General features: G+C 37.5%; 2 protein-coding genes across 2 annotated transcripts in view; both read left to right on the top strand.

The window, feature by feature from the left end:
* The window catches only part of LOC131681697 (uncharacterized), a 145,233-nt gene extending 141,312 nt beyond the window's left edge, over positions 1–3,921 (top strand). The window contains exons 4-8 of the mRNA XM_058962667.1: positions 1,240–1,396; positions 1,462–1,642; positions 1,709–1,865; positions 1,934–2,085; positions 2,145–3,921. Coding sequence (XP_058818650.1) covers positions 1,240–1,396; positions 1,462–1,642; positions 1,709–1,865; positions 1,934–2,085; positions 2,145–2,153 — 656 coding nt within the window. The 3' untranslated portion in view covers positions 2,154–3,921. The remainder of the gene's footprint in view (positions 1–1,239; positions 1,397–1,461; positions 1,643–1,708; positions 1,866–1,933; positions 2,086–2,144) is intronic.
* Positions 3,922–10,039: 6,118 nt separating this feature from the next.
* On the top strand, positions 10,040–18,839 carry LOC131681695 (putative SERF-like protein). Its single transcript, XM_058962665.1, has 3 exons — positions 10,040–10,292; positions 11,062–11,167; positions 17,929–18,839. The coding sequence occupies exons 1-3, from the start codon at positions 10,286–10,288 to the stop codon at positions 17,999–18,001; spliced, it is 186 nt and encodes a 61-aa protein (XP_058818648.1). The 5' UTR covers positions 10,040–10,285; the 3' UTR covers positions 18,002–18,839.
* The last annotated feature ends 2,622 nt before the right edge of the window (positions 18,840–21,461 follow it).

Below are 21,461 nucleotides of genomic sequence, written 5' to 3'. Positions count from 1 at the left end.
GCAATGAACGGGTAATTTAATGGTATCAGGAATCTCTCTTCTAGTATCTGAAATTAAGCATCAGATTATTCAAGAACACACGCGAATATTCGAATAAATAAATATCCACGCGAATTTACATACATACACGCTAGCAGACACATATAAACTCATAAAGGCGGTCTCAAGCGCGGACCTACAAACATATGTGTTCGGGCGAACTTGAATCGGTCATGTCCGTAAGTCCGTACCCTCGGCCCTAGTAGCATAGGTCGGTGTCTTCAGTTGGACCAATACAAAAAAAGGCCCAAATTCTATAGACAATACGTACCATGGCGACATGATTGTGAACTCTAGTCATATGCAAAAACTTACTAGAAAGCATCTCAACCATACACCAAAAATTCAGTATTAGATTCATAATCATACAAACGCTCGAGCTATTCGCGTTCATCCACATATATCTACGTCCGCGAACTCGCAAACAGGATAACATCCTGGTGACTAAGCGAACGGTTTAGCACTTACAAATGTTCAAACGTGGTCTCAAGAATGAGCCCGTGTTCGCGCGATCAAGCATCGGTTGTGTCCGGACTTCCGGACCACTCTCGACGCTAGAAACCTAGATTCATGCTTCAGATGGATCAATCAGAAAACAATGCTGCTCACTCTTTTAACATCTGGACCGAATACTGAAAATCAACTACCAGATTCACGGTCAGCGCGATCATCCAAGAACACACGCAAATATGTGAATAGACTTACAAATGCCCGAGCCCTTCGCGATGATACACATACCATAGCGATCATCCACAACTACAGCCAAGATTTCCAAAACAAAAACAAACACGCCACAATGATCTAATGAACGCTATAGCACTAATAACCCGATTAGCGAGGTCTCAAGCGCACCCAAATAAACGCTCGTTCCCACGCGATCGTAAAGTCCCTACGCCCATACTTTTGAACCGTTCACTCAACATCACAATCAGAATCACGGCCCGCTGCACTTGGCCTTAAGCAGTGTTTTAGTGGGTGACATTTCCCGTTTCGTCTGCAGTTGTAGTGAGTGATCCTAACGAGGAGCCCTTGCAAGAATCCAGCTATACAGCTCCAATAGGACAACCCGCAGAAAAAAGACTCATGTTAATATCAGATGATCAAATCTTGTATTATCTTATATCCATATAAAAATGTACTTAGCTAGTTTAGGGTTTCAGAACTATTCGTTCTAATAAAATGATCATTTTGCACCTACAGCACAATTCGGCGCTTGGAACTTTGGACCTCAGCATGGCTTTGCACGGGTGGTACGGTGGACACTGGAACGAGCACCCGAACGCTTACCAAGTGGTGATGTCGAAGCAGTCTTCAGCCTAATGGATAATGAAATCACGCGATCCATGTGGAATTACCCGTAAGTACCAATCGGCAGTAAACAATCGTTTTATATTTCATTTCTTATAATCATTTTTCTCGTAGATTCCGTATAACCTATCGGTTAATTCTTCGAGAAAAGGAACTGCATTTCCACATCGGCGTGTACAATCCTAGCAAAGAACTCACATTCTCCTTCAATCTACTACTGCACACTTACTTGAAGGTTCCAGATGTTCGGCGGTGTCAAATCACCGGATTACACGGGTGTACTTTTATAGATAAGGTCGGTTCCATTCAAATATCTGGCATGACTGGTAATTGATAACAAAATGGTGTATGTTTCCAACAGACTAGGGATGGTGCTATTTACCAAGAAGGTCGTGATGTAGTGACAATCAATGAATGGACGGACAGAATCTACCAGCATACACCACAGGAGCACATTATTACCAATGTTGTGTCCGGACGAAAAATGCGGTTGCAGAAGTATAATTTTCCCGATACTGGTGAGTAAATTATTTTATTTATAAGCACTTCTATAATACCGTTATTAAATCACTCTTTTTCGTATTAGTCGTTTGGAATCCCTGGATGGACAAAGCCCGCGAGTGTCAAGATTTTGGTGATGATGAATACCCGAACATGGTTTGTGTCGAGGCTGGGCACGTGTCCACCCCAGTGATCCTACTGCCCGGCACCGCCTTTGAGGCGAGTCAAATTCTTCAGGTGACTAAATGTTAAAGGTATCCTATAACAAATTTATTGAATGTTGGCTCCATTTGTAGGTCATGTGAGTAGAAACCCAGGGAGGTACTGTCACCCGCAGTAAAGGTTCCTCCCGAGCAAAATCCAAGAAAAACCAGCAACAGCAGCAGCAACAACAGAGTCAACAACAAAATCAAAATCAGAGTAATCAAAGTAACCCACAAAATCAAAGTACTCATCAGCAGAGTCAGCAGCAACAACAGCAGCAGCAGCACCAGCAACAGCAACAACAGCAGCAGCAGCAACAACAACAGCAACAGCAAGCAACTTTACAGCAACATCAGCAGCAGCTTGCATCGAATGCTGCAGCTCTATGGCAAGTCCCAGCAGCTGCCGCAGCGGCGGCCGCCTGTTGGAACAACTATGCCAACTTCCAAAGTGCTGGTGTGCTGGCATTCAAAATGCCACCGTCCTGTGGGGGTCTCTGTGGTCCCCAGAACAACTGTGAGCTGTGTTCTTTGAACTCTAACTGAGTGAAGCTGCAAACTAATAGTTTTTTAGGTGAATTATCCGACGGAAGGGATTAATGTGAATAAAAACTGCTGGTTGATTGTAGTACTAGAATCGATAACATCCTACATTGAGTTTTTTATTCTTAATGCAAACTAGTACTATTTCTCACAAAAAACAAGGATTTTGCTCAAGAAAATGCAAAACAAGGGTATAATGTTTAAGTTAAACAAACAAAAATTAAATCGAATCAAAAGAGTGCCGCTAGTAGCGGGAATAAGCGAATGTTCGAGCCAGAATGAAATAGCAAATGAATGAATTAAACTAGCTGCTAACGTAACTACCATATGTGTATAGGGATACGAAATGGGACAATTCTATTGCGCAATCATCTGTTGGTTGTACAGCTAGGTTTAAGTTTTTCGCAGCAGAGGCGCGGGAAGACAACGGGATTAAGTGAAGCTACCAAGTAGATAGTTTTTCTTTAATTTTTTGCAAGATGTTAGTAAAACATTTTGCATAACAGGGAATGTGACAACAACTAGGATTACGTATTTTTAGCTTACTTTACCAAGGTTTTATAATATTTCTTTATCTGTTCTATAATTTAATAATTGCTTTCTTTCGGTCGCAAAGCGACATTTAATGTTATCGTATACGGATACATATTAGCAGAGGTTGTAATTAGGAAGAAAATACAAATTGGCTATATGTAATACGCGTATTAATTTTCTGGAAGGTAGTAAAATATGGAAAACTGGACTGTAGTTAGTGCTGTCGATAAGAAGGGTGACACTTCATACTATTCTAGAAACATTTCTCAGCTAGCAATTTCAATGGCAATTCAGCTGAAACACACTAAATATTGAGCATTCGGCCATTTTTAGGGATAAGTCGTAAAACAAATTCAAAAATTATATCGTTGTGGCAGAGTTTAGGAAATTTAAATTTTAGGATAACACGAAAATCTTGAAAATGGTGATCAATAGCAGTGCTTAACGTTGTGGTAGAAAGAAAATATTTAACTTTTACAATAACGTTTTAGTTGAAGACAGATTTCGAAACTGCCATATCGCTTTATTATTTTGTTGAAAGGTTAACATTCTTTTCTGAAAAAAAGAACTGTTGATTTCATTTGTTAAAATCTATTTCCATTTACATTACCTACTTTTCTTCGGACTACTTTTATAGATTCAAATTTAACTCAACACACTTGTATACGAACACCTTCCGTAGTGTAAATACGAAAACAACTTTTAACGATGATAAAACTGAAATATTGATAGGCACATGTAACCTTATTTTCGTCTGGCATTTTATTTTTTACAATAAATTTTGATACATCTATACCTGAGAATTTTAACTCATTGCGAAAATCCACGAATACATCGGTTCTTTGGTCGGACTTGAAATATTGGAGCGTTTGCCTCGCCTTCAATGAAACACGACTTTAATGCACTTGCATATCCAGGTGCATAACGAAAGGCTGATTAAAAATCCACATTTGCGAAAATCAGCCCTTCGTTATGCAATTGTTTACGCTGGCTATACCGCTGCAAGTGATGCCAAATTCGGCGTTGTAGATGTCGTTTTTCATTGATTCAGTGGATTGCACATTCTAGCAGTGGGAATGAAACACGTCTAGTGGCCTGCTCTTCTGTTAGAGAATGCAACACAAGTGCAATCCACTTCCCCGGGGGTTTTCATTGAAAAATCCCATAAGTAGTGTGCAGAGAAATTAATGCCGATTTCGTTTTTAGAATCGAGTCGCTCTAGGTTCGCTCTGAGCTGTCTCTTTTGAATGGGTTTTGTAAATATTAGAGCGAACCTAGGGCGACTCTGACCTAAAACCGAAATCAGCATAAGAATTTCTATTTAGATTACACAATTGGGTCATTAAGCTATATATAGTTTTCCGTTCCATTCGATAAATTTTAGGTCCAATATACATAATATTATTTCAAAAAAAAATTTCGTTGCGATACGTAAAAACGATTTTTTTGTTTCTTATGTAAACTTAGCAACCATACATAGGAAAACTGCAGTTGTTTACATCTGGCCTATCAGGACTACACCCGAAATGAAAAAAAACTATATTTATATTAAATTTGCAAAAGGGCGAATAATATTTGTAAACAAGCTTTTATTTTGATGATTTCTCTTAATAAAAGAGATTATAACTACTAGAGAGAGCAAAGCGCTACTGTCTCCATGTATTCACGGACTGAAACATGGGGTCTCGCTCTAGCGTGTTGTATCCCATTACTTTGACATGTGTGTACCCGGGGCTATAGGTGTCAAACTAATGGGCCTAGCATATGTGAGAGCGAGATGATAAATTTTCAGTGTTAGCAGCGACATGCGACCTCTAGTAGTTATAAGCTCTTTTCTCTTAATTTACTATAATTTCAAAGCAGAAAACAATTGAAATTACTTCTACGAAGTGTAAAATTTTACATTAACGCATATTTTTCATGAAATTCCACTCTGACTAATGAGCGAAACAAGTTTGTTTACAAAAAACACTTTCCCCTTTTGACGAATTAATATTGATATGCAACGGATGGTGTTTTGACGAATTAATATTGATATGCAACGGATGGTGTTTATGTCAAATAAAAATAACCCTCCGGAAAAACCGAGAAAACATGCCCTAATTTTTTCTGACAGGGCATCATTTGTCGTGAAATTCGATATGTCAAATCCTTCCTATAGTGTCAAATCCAGACTGTCAACATATTTCTTTATTTTAAATTTTAATATTATTTTCACGTTTCCTGAGTTGGAAAAAAACATTGTTGCAATCACGAAAATCAGCTTTATCGATGTAAGTAATAAAAAACGACTTTTTTTCTCATTTAATGACCCAATTGATAAATTGGTTGAGTGATATAAGATTATCAATATAATATAATTACCGTTGCATTTATTATTAGGCTGTTTGCAATGCTATGATGTAAATTTGTTTCAAAATGACAAGCCGTCGGATAATTTGGATACAGAGATGCCAGGTACTTTTTTCAAATGTCTGCAATAATAAATTTAAAAGTCTGGGAAGAACAAAAATGTCAGGAAAGGTAGTGTAATCAAAAGTCTTTACATTCATAAATCTGTAAATATCTGCAACCAAACTAAAAAATCTGCAAATATCTGCAACCAAACTACAAAATCTGCAAATATCTGCGTCATCGAAGAAATCTGCAGCTTAAATTAAAAGTCTGCGAATTTGCAGACTTGTCTGCAAACCTGGCATCTCTGTTTGGATATGTCAAAATACATCTAGAACACGGTGTTCCGAATGTGATGATTTAGCCACCTGTTCTAAAGTTGTTTTTATAATGTTCTAACTAGAATCGGTTGTGTCACTGGAGTCGGAATACGAACTGGAACCAGCCAGAATTCTGATTCATTTCCGGCTGAGCTTAACTGGGTTCTACGTCCGTCAAGATTATTCCTATTCTAAAGCCAGATAAAAATCCAGCAGAAGCATCTAGCTATCGACCAATTAGTTTACTCTCTCCTATTAACAAATTATTTGAAAAAAATATCCCAACTAAATCGATAATCACATATCAACGAGAATAGGGATCTTTAGGGGTGTGCGGGTTAAGGCATATTCTGATACAGATTAGTACCGTGAGTTAATATCTCAGTCCTTTTTCAATTTTTAGGCCCGAAACTATCGAAAAAGACATTTTAGTCTGTTTTCTTTCAGGACAATAACACATCCAAACCCATGCGACTTGCACGACTCTATAGGTTGCCTTATCAGATCTACCATAGTTTGCAGATGAAACTTGGGATGGCAGGCTGCTAGCGGATTGCAAAAGTACCCGATCATGCTGTGTGGGGTGATGTCCCGGTTAACAATGAGGCGAACGTGATATTTTCAGATACGTCATTTAGTAAGACAACTGTCAGTTTGTTGGTTGAATTTAATTTGGTTTTTTTAAATTTAAAAATCAGAAAAGAATAATTAAGGTTTGAGAATGATATGAGTTTACTCGTAAGGACACCTGCTATCAATACATATGAAAAACTGAGGCAATTTTTCCAAATTAAAGATCCCCATTCTATCTTTCCTTCCGAGCAGTTTGGATTTCGTGTTGGACATTCAACTACTCATCAACTCATCTCAGAGGGCTATTCCACTGCTCTTCTACACATCGAAAAAGTTGTCGACAGTATTTGGCACAAAGGATTAATTCCCAAAATGTGGGATTTCAATTTTCCAATTTACATAATAAAGGTAATCAAAAATTATCTTATTAACCGTGCCTTACAAGTATCTTATCAGAATTGTACATCTAATAAGCTATTCCTTAAAGCAGGCGTCCCTCGTGGGGTCAAGTGTCGCACCAATCCTATATAATATTTTTACCTCTGATCTTCCAAATCTACCTTTAGGCTGTAAAAAGTCACATTTCTGTGATGATACTAGCATTTCTAGCACAGGTAGAAGCCTTCCAATTATCTGCAGTCGATTGCAAAGAAGCTTGAATATTTTCTATGATTACAGCGCAAATTTGTTCGTTAGTTGGGTGTTCGCTAGTTGGGGAATGCCCCAACTAAAAGACATTCTTATGTAAAAACTGATAGTCAAAAACTGATTGACGTTTGAAAGGTATCAATTTCAAGAGGCTTATTGGTTGATTTCTGTGGCGATCTAGAAAAAAATCATACTTTGAAATTCAATGGAACTTAATTTTTTGAATTCATATTCCGGAATGTTTTTTGTGAAATAAATGTGTTAGATGTTGCGCTTCTTCCATTCAGTATAAATTAGTTAGTGTCGCAGAGAGGTTGGTTTACGAACTTTTGAAGGTTCGGTTCGGTTGAAGGTTAGCTATGGAAACGTAGTATGCTTGCGCTTTATCGACTTTTTTCGACGGTGTATCCATTTCTTGTTTTATGTGAAGGAATCTATAAAAAAAATAAAGGCAAAAAGAACAACAATGACATACTTCGTCACAAAAATCAAATTTAAACTGGAAGGAAATAGCCAACTTTCGTGAACCGTAAAATATTTCTGTTTGTTTTTTATTGAAAGAAAACAAAGAATCAGCGTTTCCCTCGAGTAATTTTTGCCAGCTGTCAGTTGCCCCAATTAACGGATACGATTCGCTAGTTGGGGCGAGGTCGTGACCCAACTAACAAATTTGCGCTGTATCTGAAAAATGGAAAATTTTCACTAATGTGGCAAAAAACACAATTGATTGTTTTTCCGCAAGAGCTTTTTCTCTTAAACCAAATCATAACCATATTATTAAATTTAATGGTTTGAATTTAACGTGGTCAGATCAAGTTAAATACTTGGGTTTGATTTACGATAAAAAACTTAATTTTAAAGATCACATTGAAGGAATCCAGGCAAAATGCAGTAAATATTTAGACCGGAAATGCCATATGCAGTGTCAATTTGGGCAAGTTGTTGTAGTGCTAGGAAGAATACGCTTCAAAGGATTAAGAAAAAAATCTGAAAATAATTTTAAAGCGTTCTTCCTGGATTAGCACAAACGAATTGCACAGGTTCGCAAACACAGAAACATTAGAAATTATGACGAACAGTATTATAAACAATTTCCGACAAAAATCGTTGCAATCACCAATTGCAACGATTAGCTCTTTTTGTGGTTTATAAGTTAGTTTATAAGATTTGCTTATCTCCTTATGCACATGACAAGTAGGCTTAAAACTTCCTAATGGAAAAATCACTTTACTGCGAAAGCATATTACATCTTAACCCATTCATGCCCATGTTGTTTGTGGACAACAACGTTTTTAAACAGCTATAACTTTTGATTAAGGCAAAATTTGCTCACAAAAACAAGTAAGGCTAATAAATGTGACTATTGCCTTTCATTTGAGTATTAATAGTTTCAAGGACCAGCTCTAGAACTAAAGTTATTGCAATTAGTCTGATTGGATTCCGATGGAGCAGTGCTGCCAGGAACAGTTTAAGTTGACGACGGAAAATGAATTTTTCATACATCTCTGTTATGTTGCAATATTTTTGAATATTTATAAAACTTATCAATTTAGACTGTTTTTGGCTACATATTCCACGCAATTGGATTATTGTAAATATTCTAGGAGAAATGTATTGAGCATTAGAAGATAAAAATTCGGCAGCTTCTAGCACCTATCTTTATGAAATAAGACTTTTTGTGTTTCTTGATCTTACCGTTTTCAAGGAAAAATAATTTTGAAACCCTGCATGCGCTAGGAAAAAGTTGGGCATGAAAGGGTTAATAATAAAACCGAAATATGTAAACAATGGGGAATTTGAATCAAAATAAAATTTGTTAGATCTAACCACAGAGAACAGACGTCCATCTTCAGCATTCAACTTGTGTAAAATCTTTAACGATTTCGAAGGTAGTTGGGATAGCCAAGCAGATGCGCTACTGTCGTCACGTTTTTTTTTGTGGCTGAGTTCGACAGAATTGACAGCGGTTTTTCGTCTACCCAGTCAAACTAGTCCGAAACCGGCTTGAACTTCCAGCATGAATTCCAGCTCAAATGCATGAACCGATAGAGTCTATATCGGTTGTTTTCTTTGAGCAAGATTCCATACTGAATCCATTCAGGATTTCGAACCGGTTCCGGTATGAATTTGACGGATAGTTGGTATAGGTTGGTGTGGTGGCGCTAGTGTTTATCGTATATTAATTCAAATGTTTACACACGTTTTTTAAATATTTTTGTTCGATCATGGATGTCTGTTCTCTGTGTTCTAACTGATCCCTTTGTTAAAAACCAACAGAATCTTTAACTTCAACTAATTTTGAGTTGCTCTCCTTTGGTTAATACAAAAGATTTGTTTTTGTTTCTTCGAACTTGTTTGTTCGGTTAAACTTATCATGATTTTGTTGTTTCAAACGAAATATTTGTTGAAACTATTGAAAAGCCAACAAATGAATTTGTTCGTAATTTCAAGCAACAGCATTGATTGAATCAAGCCTGAATCTTGTTTATCACTACAGTCGTGATTCGCTGGTTGGGCCACACCTATGCCCAACTAACGAATTTGATTCGTTAGTTGGAACGACTGACAGATGTCAAAAACTCTCCAAAGGAGACGTTAGAAGTGTAATTGCATCTATTACATCTCTAATAATTGTCAGATTGATTGTCAAAGATAGGATTTTGACATTCAGATGCTTTTTGTTGGACAATGGTCCAACTAGCGGAGGTCCAACTAAAAAGCGGTCCACCATAATAAAAAGAAATTATACACAAACTTTTACCCATATAGTCCAACGATTCCACATATTGTATGGATGATAACCTGAACAGGACAGAAGCTCTTGGATCATAAGATGTTAGCAAAAGTTGAGCAAAGCGAAATTGATGCTGGCAGAGTCTCTGCCAGAAAATTTGCTCACTGGGGTGTAGCTCTCCGCGTGTCTTTATGTCAAAATATCGCCTTTGCAAAATGGGTGGAAATGCATCCATATTTGGGTACTTTTTGTTAAGTGTGTACGTCAGATACGGCAGCCATCGTCGTCGTAATTTGAAAATTCTGCATTCGTCACTAAATTAAATCCTTAAGAAAATCGGTCGGAGGCTTGCCAAAGAAAAAATACTTGCGTATTAAGCATTTTAAGTGTTCACTTCAACAGGGAATAGTACAAATAAATCTAGCCACTAGTGGGCGGAAGTGCACTGGAGCATAGATTATTTTATAGAAGTGTGAATATTCCAGAAAATGACTCGTAAGTAGAAAATATGATTCATAAGCTTTTGTACTAAGATGAATTGAAATTTCTTTGCCAATCGATATAATGGTTAAATTCTGTTGGAATAAGTATTCCTTGCAATTTCGACGGGTTGCGTAAAGTGGCTTCCGTTCTTGTTACAAAGGTTTCAAAGATGGTCGAAAAAACAAAATGCATTCCATCGCCATTACTCATTGCTGTCCTTCGTTATTTCCAACATGTAATGGAATTATTTCCATATTTACTTAAATTTAATTAATTCAACGGCGAATGATGTTTTCCGCTGTGTATGAAATTATTGAATACGTCTAAAGATGGTTGAGTAATCTGCCTTATTCACGAAAGTACGGTCTATTATTAGCTTAGAAATGATAAAAGAAAATGAACGTTTGTCATGTTCTTTTTATGTAGCTTTACTGCTTTGTTATTGTTTGTTGCACATGAACTCTTGGCAGGAATAGGCCGGTTGACTAAAAATTCTCTAATGGTTGTTCTTGTAGATTTTGTAGATTTAATTTTGAAACGGTCACTAATAGCATACACTTATAGGAAATGGTTCAAGTTTTATTTCAGTGTACTCAATTCCGTTTTGTAATTTATTTAATATAACCCTCAACTTGTACTGTACAACTTAAGGGTTATATTAAATAATAGGCCAAGTAATCTTTGTAAAACTTAATAATATAATATAATATGGCATATGTTCAATATAATGCACCTCGAAGGCGATATATTATTTGATGAAGGTCCTTTCTTTTCAATCCAGGTGGTAATCAACGTGAACTAGCCCGGGAAAGGAATATGAAGAAGCAACAAACTGGAAAGGCAAAAACCAAGGAGGACGGGCTCACTCACGAGCAGCGCAAACAACGGTAGGTTTAACCTCTGATCATTAGTGGTTCTACGCATTCTGTACATATTTGAAATTGGAATCTCATCAAAACAGTGATTGGCAAAATATAAAAATCTGCCACACTCTACTTCAAAAACGCAAGAATTTCGATCATATCGTGAAATAAAACGTTTTGCGAATGGAGATGACTCACAAGTGTTTTGCGAATATTATTTTCGAGTTTCGTGAACTCAATGCTTCGGATCGACATATATCATCGTATTTTCTAGGTAAATAGCCAGGCATTACTAAGGAGTTATCTAAGTTGACTTTTGCAATTGTCTTTCGACATAAGTCCGTTTGTAATAAGGTCACTTAGCATAATAGCCCTTTTAAAAATGTACCAAACTACCTTGACCAAAGTCTGTACTAACAGGTTATCGTGCTCAATAAAATTACAATTTACAAAGCATAACGGTTTGCCCGGAATTCCGCTCAAAGTGAATTTGGATGATTTGTTTATACGCCCTAAATTTAATATAACAGGGATTTTAATGTATATTTCAAATTATTCCAAAAGACCACTATGTCAAACGAACATTATGTAAATTGACCATTATGCCAAATGGACATTATGCCAAACGAAATCATGTGTCACCTGCTGTTCTGCCAAATGCACATAACATTATACCAAATGAACTTATGCCAAATGACGTGCTCTCGTATTGTACGTCTTCTGAAAGTTTTACAATAATACAGAGCATTTTAATGCCATTTTGAATATTTTAAGCAAATTTAAATTGGCTGACAGCTCTAGGAAAATAATACGGGTTTGAACAGAATTCGTCAGAAATCACCAGTAATTCAGTTTCAGATTTGCGACTTGATGCATACAATTAGCGGAAACCAAAAAAAATTAGATCGTATGAGCACGCAACGATATAAAATTATTTATTTATTTATTGTATCGCACGCCTTGGCCGCAACGGTGTAGCTTAAAATAATTACATTTAAGGATGGATAATATTTTAGCTTTTATCGAATTCCTCGTCTAGTAGAATGTCGCAACACTGCTATACGCTTAAATCCGATAAAGGCGCTCTGGCGAACATAACTGGTTCTCCTGAACGGTAATCGCAGAAGAGAGTTACTGCGTAGAGCTCGAACGCGTGCTTGAATATCCAGGCGCCCGAGGATTCTAGAGCAATCCACCCTAGCACACAGTAAATCCAAGACAAACAGGGTTAGAAAGCAGTCCCTTCGGATAACTAGAGGGTCAAGCTGTATTAACTAACCACGATTTTCGTAGCCAAGCAGCTGAAATCAGTTTCGACAATGAGGATGTCGGTGTGCGAGGCGTATGAATCGGCGTTGGATAGCCTCGGTTCTGTCAACGCCATTCTGGTAGTACGGGTTCCAAACAACAGAACTATATTCTAGAGTTGAGCGAACCAATGCGCAACAGAGTGATTTTAGACAGTATATGTCCCTAAAGTTTTTCACTATTCAGAAGATGAAGCCAAGCCGTCTTGATGCCTTATACACGATAAATGAAGCAAGTGATTTGAGCCCTACTGAATCCATAACGAATCCGAGATCATTGAAGCTAAACTGAATCGAATGTTGTTTCCGAGTGAACTGGCTGTATATAATCGCATTACGTATTAAAGCTCGCTGGTAAGAAACTCGGCATCGGTTTTATCCAGTAATTGTCGAAAAAATTTCATGTCGTCGTGGGGTCCTTTTAATGTTGACGTCATTAAACTAGCGGAGGAATATTACTCAGCCGAGATGGCTTCCTTGTGGAATGCCGAATGTAGCACGGAATGGTGCAGATAGACAGTACTTCATGCTGATTTGGAGTTACGGCCTTCCATCGGGGTTGGAACGAAACCTGCACAGGAGTTGTCTATGAATATCGAGTATTTTGTTCAGCTTCACTATTGCGATTTTGCCGAAGTCCGCAGATAGATCCGCAGATCTAAATAGCATCGGTTTGCAAGCCATCAACCAACGTGTGACCTAGAGCAGGTTGGTCGTTGTCGATCGTTCATAAACCCTGTTGGTCGTTTGCAGTGTAGTGTTAGTAGTGAAAGAAAATAGCGAAACCAATTCGAGTAGTTTGGATACCGCCTTAAGCACGAAATTCCTCGATAATTATCGATGTAATATTTGTTTCCCTTTTTATGGACCGGAAACGTGGACCGTTTTCCTATAAGTAGAAAATATTCCCCCTAGCCTAGGGATAGCTCGAACACTCGCGGAAGGGGTTCAAGAAGCCCGCTGATGCATTTTTTAACAACAATCGAGGTTACACAAGAGGATGACATGACGTCATATTGGCGTAGTCAACATAAAAAACTTTGTTTGTCACAAGATTAACGAAATTTGTCTAAATACAAACGAGGAGCACTTTAGTTTGCATCAAAATAGAGTGGAGTACTACGAAAGGCCGAATCACATAAGGCCGAAGCACAAAGGGCCGAATCACAAAAGGCCGAAAACCACAAAATGCCGAATCACAAAAGGCCGAAGCACAAGATCAAATCGCTAGGGTCATTGTAGTAACCCATGACGTTATTTATGAGCTGGTGCATATCATATCATGAATTGATAGCTGAGAACTGCTTTAATTGAATTTTGATTTAATTAAATTAAATTCAAAAGAACAGCTCATGTTAAAAACAAGGAAAAATGCCCGAAAAGATAGTACAATAATTAACATGGCAGAATATCTAAAAATCTGTTCAACATTGATTGACCATTTTTCGTAAAAATATGCACTTATCCGCATTACATATTTTCTGATAAGGTCTTTTCGGGCATTTTGTAGTAGATTAGAACGATGCTGGGGGTCATTAGTCAAAGTGTTATCCGGCGGAAGGATATATAGCCGAATAGTCATTAGGGCGAGGCACACTAGGTCGAATGCACCAAATAGGGTGAGAAAGTCTTTGGAACTGAAAACAAGATTTAAACGAATGATCAGCTTTCAACAATTTGATTGGAACCTTTGAAAGAATTTGATTGGAACCATTGAAAATAATGTTTAGCATATTTACGTCATCTTTCTCGCTGTAAATATGCAGCGAATATTAAGGTGCTGGGTCATTAGGCCGAAAGCCGGTAGGCCGAATGTCGTTTGGCCGACTGGTCCAAAAAGAATGTCAAATATGTAGAGCAGTTGGAACTGAAAACTTTTAATGATGATTTAGTAAATAGTATCAGTTTGAGCGCAACTTTCCATACTACCTGTCATGTAGAATGTTAAACACGGCAAGTTGGTCGCTGTTCCACAGGCTACTGCTTGCATTAAGCCTAATATGGATCCATAATCACCAACTCGAGACGGAACACAATGAAGTTATTCCACGAAGTTGGCAAAAAGCGGGGTCTCCAAAATATCGATATACCTTTTCAGAATGGTAAATATGTAGAGCGGTTGGAACTGGAAACTTTCTAAGAGTGATTTTTTACGATTTTTTTCAATAGAATAATAATGTTTGGAATATTTACGACACTTTTCTCGTTGCATATTTGCCGCTTTATTGGAATAAATAAACAACACGAAGCCTGATGTGGCTACGCCACATCGCTTCATGACAAGTGCTGTCCGATATCGCTCCGCTCCGTCGAACTTAAACTAATTTAAGCCCCTATGTTTGAGTAATCCGGGCAAACGAGCGGATCACAGGTTTGCTTGCGCGAGGCCGCCGCTTCCGCCGTTTGCTTGCGCGAGGCCGCGGCTTTACGCCGCTTCGGATCCTTGGCCTCGGTTATGCGGCTAGGCCGCATCGCACTGGCTTCGCCGCATGCGCTAGAGCAGTGTAACAACCAAACAATGGTTGTGGCTAGCGGTTACATTTAGCCAAACTGACTTTTTCATATCAGTTTTCTATTATTACCTATGCTTTTTGTAAACGCCATTTTAATTTAAAATATTAGTCATGGGCAATACTAAAGTATCATCAATACCAACAGATTAGATCATTCGATTTCTGATGCATGTTAGACTTGCGGTTTTATGTGATTCGGCCTTTTGAGATTCGGCCTTTTGTGATTCGGCCTTTTCGGGTTTCGGCCTTTTGTGGTAGGTTAGAACATCTTCGGCCTTTTGTGTTTCGGCTTTTTGTGATTCGGCCTTTTGTACCGCTGCCAAATAGAGAAAGTGTGCATTGTTTTCTATTGTTTACTGTTACTGCTGTTTGTTGGTGATATTTCAAGCGATTTTGACGTTATCAAACTGACCCCCATTGATCGGTGGAAAAACGATGTTGCCTATTGTCAAACTCTGTATATAGAGATAGGAACGCCAGCTGCCTGAGGGTACATTATCTGGATCTGGATAACTAGATGCCATCAGCTTGGAGTTTGTTGCAAAAATAACAGCATTATCGAGGCAAGTTCGATCGATGAGCGACCTAAAGAATGAGTGAGATTCACGGCAGCGGTGACTTGCTGCACCACGGAAAGTTTCACTTGCTCGGAGCTCGCCCACCAGCCATCATTGATCAGACGGGGTTTTGTATCATGGCGAACGGTGATAAGCACACCACCACCTAATGTCTTACGGCTGCTGGGGGCGTTGTGGTCGCACCCTTTTTTTATTTTGCGCTGTCAGCACCCTTAAGGAAATTTAAGCTAAATAATCAAAAAAGGTTATGAGGCTATATCTAGGGATTAAATAAGAGTATTTCAAGAGCTTCGGTTTCTTAAAAAGAAAGAAAAATATTTGTTCGGATTTTGTCAATGTCCCCGTTTTATCAGCCTAAAATTCACCATGGGGCTCATTAAAACGGGTCTTCACTGTATTACTTATAGTCTTCTTCAGTGTTCATATCATTCTACTGATATGTCGCACTGATATGAATACTGAAGAAGATTATAATAAGTAATAGTTGGAATACTAGTATCTAATTGATGGCGAAATGCAACTGTTTTTCATTTTTATTATTATAGTGGAACTAAACGGAAGACATCTGTTTTGGATTTAGTGTAAATCACAGATCATCATCCGCACCAGAGCGTCCTTCTCCAGAAGATGTCGGCATACGAAAGTGATTTGTGGGAAGCGACCCCTACTCGAAGCAGTCCATTTTCGAAGATAGATCAGAGGTCGGTGACCCTTTTGCAGGGGTTTTTGCGTATAACTCGCTGAATGTCGTTCCCCAAGCAGACGATCTGAATCACCTTGATTATAACTTCCCTCAAATTGAATGTACTTGGGTTTGAGTCCCCAACATTCGCCGAAAGGTCGTATGCATTGGCCGAAGGCCATGCAAGCTCTCTTGATCCTGAAATCGATGTGAGCTGTCCAATTACGTTATGAACCGAGAATCACTCCAACGTCCTTACTCGCGACAATAATTTCAGAGTAAAAAAAACAATGGACGAGCTCCGGTTGTAATCCTTGGTTGCGAGAAAAGCACCATTGATGTTTTATTTGGATTAACTGATAGTCTAGCATGCAAACACCATTGCATCTGCCTCTAGATCCCAGAGCAGACCTAACGGCAGTTGCGGGAGGGCGAAAACGAAGCATCATATAGTACAGCTCGCTTTACACTAACGAACCGACGAGGAGTACGTCGTTCAAAGTAAGATTGAACGGAAACGAAATCAATTCGAATAGTTTGGATACCGCCTTAAGCACGAATTTCCTCGATAATTATCGATGTAATATTTGTTTCCCTTTTTATGGACCGGAAACGTGGACCGTTTTTCTATAAGTAGAAAATATTCCCCCTAGCCTAGGGATAACTCGAACACTCGCGGAAGGGGTTCAAGAAGCCCGCTGATGCATTTTTTAACAACAATCGAGGTTACACAAGAGGATGACATGACGTCATATTGGCGTAGTCAACATAAAAAACTTTGTTTGTCACAAGATTAACGAAATTTGTCTAAATACAAACGAGGAGCACTTTAGTTTGCATCAAAATAGAGGGGAGTACTACGAAAGGCCGAATCACATAAGGCCGAAGCACAAAAGACCGAATCACAAAAGGCCGAAATCACTAAAGGCCGAAAACCACAAAAGGCCGAACTACAAAAGGCCGAATCACAAGATCAAATCGCTAAGGTCATTGTAGTAACCCATGGCGTTATTTATGAGCTGGTGCATATCATATCATGAATTGATAGCTGAAAACTGCTTTAATTTTCAAATCAAATTGAATTTAAGTCCCCCCATGTTTCCCTACACCTCAAGCATATTCTTTACTACATTTTATTCACGGCGTTAACTTGCTGGCGCGATAAAATATTTTCGCGCTTCAGATTAGATTTTATTTTGTACTACTCGTGAGCGCACACGCGTGGGGCTGTAACAGTCTACTTGATGTATTGGTGTTCAAAAACTTGTGTAAACTACTGGCATTCAGTTGAAACCTCAACAAGATAACGTGTTAAAGATGTTGGCATAATAACACAGTTTAACCATCTTCGATAGCCTTGATGGACAAACGAGATCTCCAATGCAACTATTATTGAGAAAGCTTTTATTTACCAAATCTTTTCTGTTTTGTTTATTCTATTCTAGATTCAACCCACCATAGTTGGGAAAAGACGTGCGATTGTCAAAGAGTGAACATCGTTGTATTGAACTATTATTCAATTCATCCATTTAATTTAATTCAAATTCGGTTCAATTCTACATGGAATGACCAAGAATGCTTATTTTTGTAACCCTAAAATAAATGTGTAACGTCATACTTTCCTTTTTATTCACTGTTTGCGATTGAGATTCCTTTTCTACCAACTCTTTACAATCTATCGTCAATCCGATTATTTTATAAACAGCGATGCCGATATAATGCGACAGAAGCAGCTGAAAAAGGAGCAGGCCCAGTCAGCTCAATCCACTAAGAGTTAATGTTAGCTCTCCTAAAACTAGGCCAGTTCGTTGACCACCGCCTGCTGGAAAACCGACAAATCCCGCTTAAATCGCACGTATTTCCCCACACTCTATTGATCGCGCTTCACGGACGGAAGAAAAAATTAATCAACAATGTAGCGAAATGATCAATCTATTGCCATCGAAAAAAGCTATCAGAAGAAAATCCCATACACAATACAGACACATTTTTATAGTTTACTTGTACGATGATGGTGCGTTATAAGTTTGATTATTAATAATATTTTAAATACGACAGAAAAGTGTTTCTGTTTACATGAGGCAAAACAGTTAACCTATTTCTCTAAGTTATTTCTAATCGCTATTAACCAACAGATTTTTTTTTGAAAAATAGATTGTAGTTAAACCAACACTTGAAAAGAAAAATTTCGACAACGGTATGATTCGAAATATTGTAGTAGAACTGCCATTTTTGCACATTATTAGTTCCTGCATCGGCACAAGTTGCAACAACACAGTTCTCGCCAGGTATTGAACAGCAATGTAATAACAATTATGGATCAAAATCGCAGGTATTAATAGAAGCATGGAAGAAGAATTAATTTTTCATAAAACAAACAGTTGATTGTAATGCAATAGTAACATTTTTTCTATGAGGATCAAAGGGCGCGGCTTACAAAGCTGAATTGAACTATCGTTTAATAAGTTTTGCTTTAATGAGTAAGAAATCGTGCGCAACCGGTTGGGCCTGCGAGAGAAGTAATACAAGTTATGAAAAATAATAGATTGAAATCAACACAAAAAAAGTATCAGAATCGAAAATTGTATAAACTATAATGATAAGCATAAAATCGAACGTATCTGTTTTAGTGACTGAAGAAAGAAATACTCCCTTAAAAACTAGCGCGGAGGGACTTAAAAAGACTCAGAACAAGAAAACAGCATTATGTTGCGTTGTGATGATGCTTTTGGCGGATTTCACATTGACTTCAAGAGTTGCTTAGCAAATGGTAAGTACAATCTCATAACAATTCCACCAGAGATGAACAGTATGATAGTCACCATTGCTAGCCACCCCCATTTTCCACGTTCTCGCGGAAGCATAAATAATTGAGTAGATCTTTCATGGTTGTCATATAGTTTATTATCTAGTTGTTTAATTCAAGCATAATTTTGGAAAACAGCGAAACTCACATCTGACCCAAACCTAGCAAAAGGCGATGACATTCTCAATGCTTTTATTTCAATCATGCTGATTTTACCTCAATTATTCAGCAGAAATGCTCACCAATGCTGACTTTTCATTCGAAGGAACGAACATCCGCAATTAAGACATTTAAAAGAGCCTTATGAAGAAAAAATAAAGTCATAATATTAGTATCAAGCTCACAGTTTCATCATTTTAGTTTCGTTAGTTTTGGTACCTTTGTTGCATTTTCGTTATTTCAGCTGCGTTGTATACCGATGAGAACAAAATTTGTAGTTTGTCAATTTTGAGCAGTGTATTGAAGACAAATAAACGTTTTGATATTTTTCAATTCGTCGGTTTTAGTATCTCATTTACACTCGCATTGTCTCAAATATTTAGGTTTGACCAACAATTTTTAGACTTTTTCTGCGAGACCTTGTTTATGAATGAACCCCAAACAACGAATATCACGTAACATCAATGACAGAGCAGTGGGATCAAGGCCAAGTTCCCCCTGGGGCGTGCAAAACTGAGAAGCAACATCAATTTCGTCACAGAGAACAGACATCCATCTCAAGCGTAAAAGTTGAGTAAATGGCACATCCAAAGGTAATTGAGAGGTTACAACAAAAGGTGGTTCTGTCGTTTACGTTAATTTTAAGCCTAATATCACTAACATCGGATGGAAAATGTTGATGCTATGGCACATTGAGCGAAATGGAATTTTTATGATTTTAGCGGACCCTGGTGCGGCGGTTTAGAGGGTGTAGCACTGGTCTCATAAGCCAGTCGTCAAATATTCGAGTCCCCATCGGGAAGGAGTCTCAGTGGGATCGTAGCACTAGCAACGCAATATTCTGTGAACTGAGAATCTGCTGTGAAGCCTGTTGAAGCAGAAGGCTAAAATTCCTTTAATTCGGAGAATATGTACTCACCACAGACAAAAAACTTTTCCAACGATATTTCCACATTTTAAAAAGAGCACTTAGCTGTACAATAAAATATCCAAAACCATTCAAATGCCGCAGGATGGATGGATGCAAGCTCGAGAAGACAGTACCCAACACAAACAATAACTATCAAGTATAGAACATTATTTCAGCCGGAAGTATCATTGCGCGAAAAATAAAAAGTTACAATTTTCACTCAGTGCTTCAAACCATCTACATTTTTCATCCGACTTTTGTGACCATTGGATTAAAATTTATGCAAAAAGATTGTGTATCTCATATAATTCTAAAATAATTTTCTTGTTCTTGATTTATTATAAAAAATTTACCAGAAATATGCATTTTTTTTTTAAAAAAGGTCGAACATTAGACTTTTTTTACTTTGGTCGATTGTAATCTTAATAAAATTAATAATAAAATTTAATGTACATTTCTCGACAAACATACGATTACGGCTTAAAAGCCAACTGTCAAAATTCTCTTTGAAAGGAAATTCCGGACAAACCGTTACTGGCTAAACGCAGTTCATAGTACCTAGTTAATGCAAGAGAAAACTTTTTTCTTTTGTTTACTATAAACATCTGTGATTGGCGTGTAACAGTTTGTCTGAAATTTCATTTTAAAGAGAATTTTGACAGTTGGCTTTTAAGCCGTAATCAAATGTTTGTCGAGATTTGATCTACGCATTTTATACATTTTCGGAAAGGGCACATCAATACCTTTCGAACTGTTTCGATCGGATCCTTTTTAAACAAGATATTGACAAATAACTAAAATAGTGCCCAAAAAACCTTTTTCAAAGAAATCTTGAAAATGCTTCTTTGAAAAAATGGACTTGGTTTTCGTATTCAGCGATCCAAAATTAACTGAAGAAGAACCTTTCTTCTTAGCTTATCGCGATTACCTTAAAATTGTTGAAATCTGTCACATTAGATTCTGAAAATATGAAAAATTATTTTTCTGTAATAAAAAATAGAGCAAAAACAAAAAAGCGGAAGCAAAAGAAAACCGCGAACTTCTTTGAATGAGAAATAGAGTATTATTTTCGTATTCAGCGATCCAAAATTAATCTAGAAAACACTTTTTCTCGTAACTTCATTTTTCTTGTAAACTAGTGTAATCTTATTTAAGACCAAAAGAGATATGTGAAAAACAGAGCAATTTTCACTCGGTGCCTAATAACATCACCAGTTTTTGTCGGATTTTCGTGATCTTAGGCTTAAAATTCACGTGAAAAGTTTGCCTGTCACATAAGATTTTAAAAGATTTTTTTTGCTGATTTATTTTTTTTTATGAAAATCAACCAAAAATTAGTAATTTTACCAAACACTACTTTTTT

This window comes from Topomyia yanbarensis, chromosome 2 (assembly GCF_030247195.1).
Source record: "Topomyia yanbarensis strain Yona2022 chromosome 2, ASM3024719v1, whole genome shotgun sequence".
Taxonomy (NCBI): Eukaryota; Metazoa; Arthropoda; class Insecta; order Diptera; family Culicidae; genus Topomyia; species Topomyia yanbarensis.
This window is presented reverse-complemented; position numbering and strand designations above follow the sequence as displayed.